Source organism: Triticum dicoccoides, chromosome 1B, assembly GCF_002162155.2.
Source record: "Triticum dicoccoides isolate Atlit2015 ecotype Zavitan chromosome 1B, WEW_v2.0, whole genome shotgun sequence".
Classification (NCBI taxonomy): Eukaryota; Viridiplantae; Streptophyta; class Magnoliopsida; order Poales; family Poaceae; genus Triticum; species Triticum dicoccoides.
The window spans coordinates 669,880,841-669,884,811 of record NC_041381.1 but is presented as its reverse complement, the minus strand read 5'-3'; the positions used below and the strand labels follow the sequence as shown (position 1 = coordinate 669,884,811).

General features: G+C 41.8%; 1 protein-coding gene across 1 annotated transcript in view; it reads right to left on the bottom strand.

Annotated features, from left to right (window-relative positions):
- Positions 1-334: 334 nt before the first annotated feature.
- The window catches only part of LOC119349535 (auxin response factor 15-like), a 5,669-nt gene continuing 2,032 nt past the window's right edge, over positions 335-3,971 (bottom strand). The window contains exons 5-11 of the mRNA XM_037617574.1: positions 3,716-3,806; positions 3,474-3,638; positions 2,847-2,966; positions 2,687-2,759; positions 1,713-1,872; positions 782-1,617; positions 335-709 (exon numbers count right to left, since the gene is read on the bottom strand). Coding sequence (XP_037473471.1) covers positions 653-709; positions 782-1,617; positions 1,713-1,872; positions 2,687-2,759; positions 2,847-2,966; positions 3,474-3,638; positions 3,716-3,806 — 1,502 coding nt within the window. The 3' untranslated portion in view covers positions 335-652. The remainder of the gene's footprint in view (positions 710-781; positions 1,618-1,712; positions 1,873-2,686; positions 2,760-2,846; positions 2,967-3,473; positions 3,639-3,715; positions 3,807-3,971) is intronic.

The following is a 3,971-nucleotide window of genomic DNA, read 5'->3' as shown; positions in this document are numbered from 1 at the left end:
TCACCAAAAACTTGTCTTTATTTGGATCATACACAAGGCATGCCAATGATCCTTTAGCTAGACAACAAATACTCCGTCCGTTCCTTGTTACTCCCTCTGTAAAGACACATAAAAGCGTTTACATCACTAAAGGTCTAATCGCTCTTATATCCTTTACGGAGAGAGTACATATTATGTGTCGCTAATTTAGTACAACAACTTTATACATCAGCAACACTTAATATGGAACAGAGGGAGTATTTCTCAAGACTAACTTGGCCAGTCTGGTCTGATGTGAAGGCATTAGCCCATCGCCAGCAAACCACATCCTCATCTGGCAAAACACAAGGAATGGTAAAACTGGGAGAGAAAGACAGGAGCACAGCAGCATGCCATGCAAATTGCGCTGTAACAGAACCAGCTAATGGCCTCCCACAACATATTAACCATACAGGGTAGTTCCAGCAGCCAAAAGTCACGCTCATGATATGGCCAACTAAGTTCTAGGTCACAGAATAACAACAACTCCACCGGTTATCATACAACTACTAAAAGATACACAAAGGTTCGGCTGGAAATGGTCAGAGCAGACGCTTCTCTGCTTTCAAATCAAGAATCACCAACAGATGACGATGATCGACTCGCGAATCCAGCCCGCCCCATAGATCCTTCTTCATATCCATTGTTGGACATCGATCGCCCTGCCGACAACAGGCCTCTGCTCATGAACCTGCACACAACATTCAGTTAGAAGCTAGTTTTACTTTACCTATCAAGGCTTGCCGACAATAGAAGCACTTACAGTGGCGCAACTGTTGCCAAGGGATTTCGGCACTTGCTGCTTCAAGGGCTGTGTTGGAGATGGATAGTTGGCAGCACCATCATCACAGCCCATCTCATCCCGTGCCCGAACCTTTTCAGCCAGAGAAATGCCAAATATCTTGCAACTGTTGGTAGGTGCAACACCCTTGTTCTCAACTGCAACACGACTATCGATCACTTCTGAACCAAGATGAGGCCGGAGCGACAACATTTGCTCTCCCCTTCCAATGCCTTCAGCGGAGACAAACCTAGCATACGGATCATCCACGTTCTTATCCAAGTGCCCATGCCCAAACTCGAATCGAGAGACCTTTGGATCCGTATCCAACTGAAACATCAGCACAGAAGGTGGTGATAACGATGGCTGAGACGGTAGAACTGGTGCTGGTGGCCCGAAACCGAACGCATGCTGTTGTTGAGCGCGCCATTTATCCAACAGAGCAGATGCATAAGGACCATCTTGTTGTTGAAAGCCGCCATTTCTCATGCGTGCATCAACCAGACTTCCTCGGTACGGACGGAAAACTTCTTGACCTTGCAAGACCTTTTGGAATCTCTGAGACTCCCCAAAGCCAGAGCAATGGTAGGGAATTCCAAGTGGTGTTCTCACACCATGGCTTGGGATCCCCCCTAGGACATTGTTACTCCCATTGTTAGAGCAACCTCGTTCATCGATGTACTGCAAGTTCCTTGCTTCACATGGCTGTGAAGTAGCAACAGCAGTACCATCATGAGTTCTATAACCCAATAATTCTTGACCTTGCAAGACCTTGCGGAGTTGTGCAGACTCAGCAAAATCAGGGCGACCACCTCCATCTATTAAAAGGAAGAAAAAGGATAGTTTCAGGTTAGATACAGCAAAAAAAGAAAAATTGGTTGACAGTTATTTTAAATTACAATAAGAGACATACGTGGAACTGTGAAATCTGGATTAGCATGGGGAAGGTATGGCTTCATCCGCTTTGAAGTTGGTGCGGCCAGATGGGATCCTGAAGCTGAACTGGTCAGCTCAATCTCCCAAGGAGATACCCTGTTTGGTCGACGGAACTCACCATCATCATCCCACCTTACCTGTCAAGACGGAGGTAGTTTAATTAAATATAGTTAGAAGCCAGTTTTGTTTAATGCAATACAAAACACTTAGGGATGAAGTCCAGCCCATCGTAGTGTAAAAACAGTATAATGCAACTTTTTTCCTTATAAAATCATGACTTCATTAACCCTTATGACACACATCTACAGCCAAATTTAAAATAAGATGAAAAAATGTCATCGATAGTAAATGTATTTACGATATTTTCATGATGTTAAATGTGACCTAACTTCTCAGAGAGTAGAATTGTCCGGGTGAAACAAAGCGGTAAGAGTTTACGGTGAATGAATTACAAATTAGAACACTTAAGAGTCTTGAAGAACTATTATTGAACTGCAAAAACGTCTTATATTTTGATACAGAGGAGTACTAAGTTATTATGACTTCTGAGCTCCTGTTCGTATTGCACTCATTACAGCATAAGTTACAATAGGTATCTAGATTAGACCAAATCAACAGGTATTCGATTCATATTCGCATCTGTTACAACCTTTGATCAGTCACTGTTTTCTAACAATGAGTTCCTGTTTGTTTAGAAGGTAATCAATATGTGTATTTGTGCACCCTCAGCATTAAATACATTTATTACTAGCTGTTATTAGAATAATAGGGAGGAATTCTGGTACTACGCTTTTGCGCCTAGTGTGTGGTTAAGTTGCAATATTACTAGTTGGTGGTTAAGTAAGTTGCAATATTACTTTGACAATACAAAACAGAAAGCCGTACTGCAAAATTGCAAACGCAGCATTTACGGTGAACAACTACTGTGAGAAACATTAAATTACAACATACCAGCAGGCATTTCCACTTTGAACCACGCCACATAGGGTCTGCATCACCAGTTCCAGTAATTATCCCTGTGTACCTGTGGGATAATCTCATGCATTAGCAACCCAGCTGAATTCAGTTCAGATAATACGAGTTATTAGTAGGACAGTTGCAGCAAACAAACCTTCTTTCAGCAGCATCCTCACTTTCATATCTCATTTTGAACCTCAATCCAGCAGAAAATGGTTGACTAAAGCTTTTGGCGAACTTCCAGTAGGGTACAATGAATTCAGATTGACTTAACCTATCAATAATTTAATAAACAATAACAAACATCAGAACTACTGAACATTGCATCAAGAAAAAATTGAGTAGCAGCAAAGTATATCAGTATTTGCAATTCAACCTTAAAATCGATTTAGCATCACAAATACGTTATTTCACAAGGCAAAGAACAAAAAATACATGAAGGTGAACTAGTACTCCAAACAGCTTCGCAAAACTAGTTTAAAATCAATTATCAAAGGCAACGCCTCTTAAGTTCAAACCTTGAAGTAGCCAAGAAAAACACGTAATGCAACATGCTAATGTGTCATTAAAAACAAAAACATCAAATAATAAATACTGTGTGTCGTTAAGCAACAGTCCACCACTAAATAGTTCTAGCAGAGCCACAACTTCTATATATATCAGACTTCAAGCAAGCACAAGGCGTCCTATTTTTCTAAGAGTATTGCAGTAGTATAATGAAAATTTACCAACTATCAACTTCTGAAGGCATTAATAAAACAACAAGCACGCTCATCATTACCTGGGGTTGTAGAAGATCTGGAACATGCTCTTTGTAGCCACAGCATGAGCAACATTAGCTAGTGTACCAAGATTTGAGCATTGGCTATAAAGCGCCGGAAAAGCAGATCCATTTTTAAGCTGAACCGCACGGCGCACTCCCAGCCTAAGCTCCCCATCGTCGCCCCTGGAAATCGATGGAAAATGATTAAAATGGACCGGCAACATCCTGAGATACTTGTATGCATGATCATATTAGCCTACCGCAGAAACAGTACAGCGTCCCCGGAGACAAGCTTTTTCTTGTTGACAAACGCACTCCATCCGGTGGTTAGAAGGTGCCTGCGCGGCTGGCCTGCATCACATTCAGTTAGATGTGGATGTATGAGCAATCAAGACGCCCTTAACTTCTTATGGTTGTCCTTTGCATGCCTCGAAAGTGACCAACCTTCCCGGCAGAAAAGTTGTCTAGCAAATGAATAATGCAGCTAACATTTCTACCAAGTGATGGTACAGTACC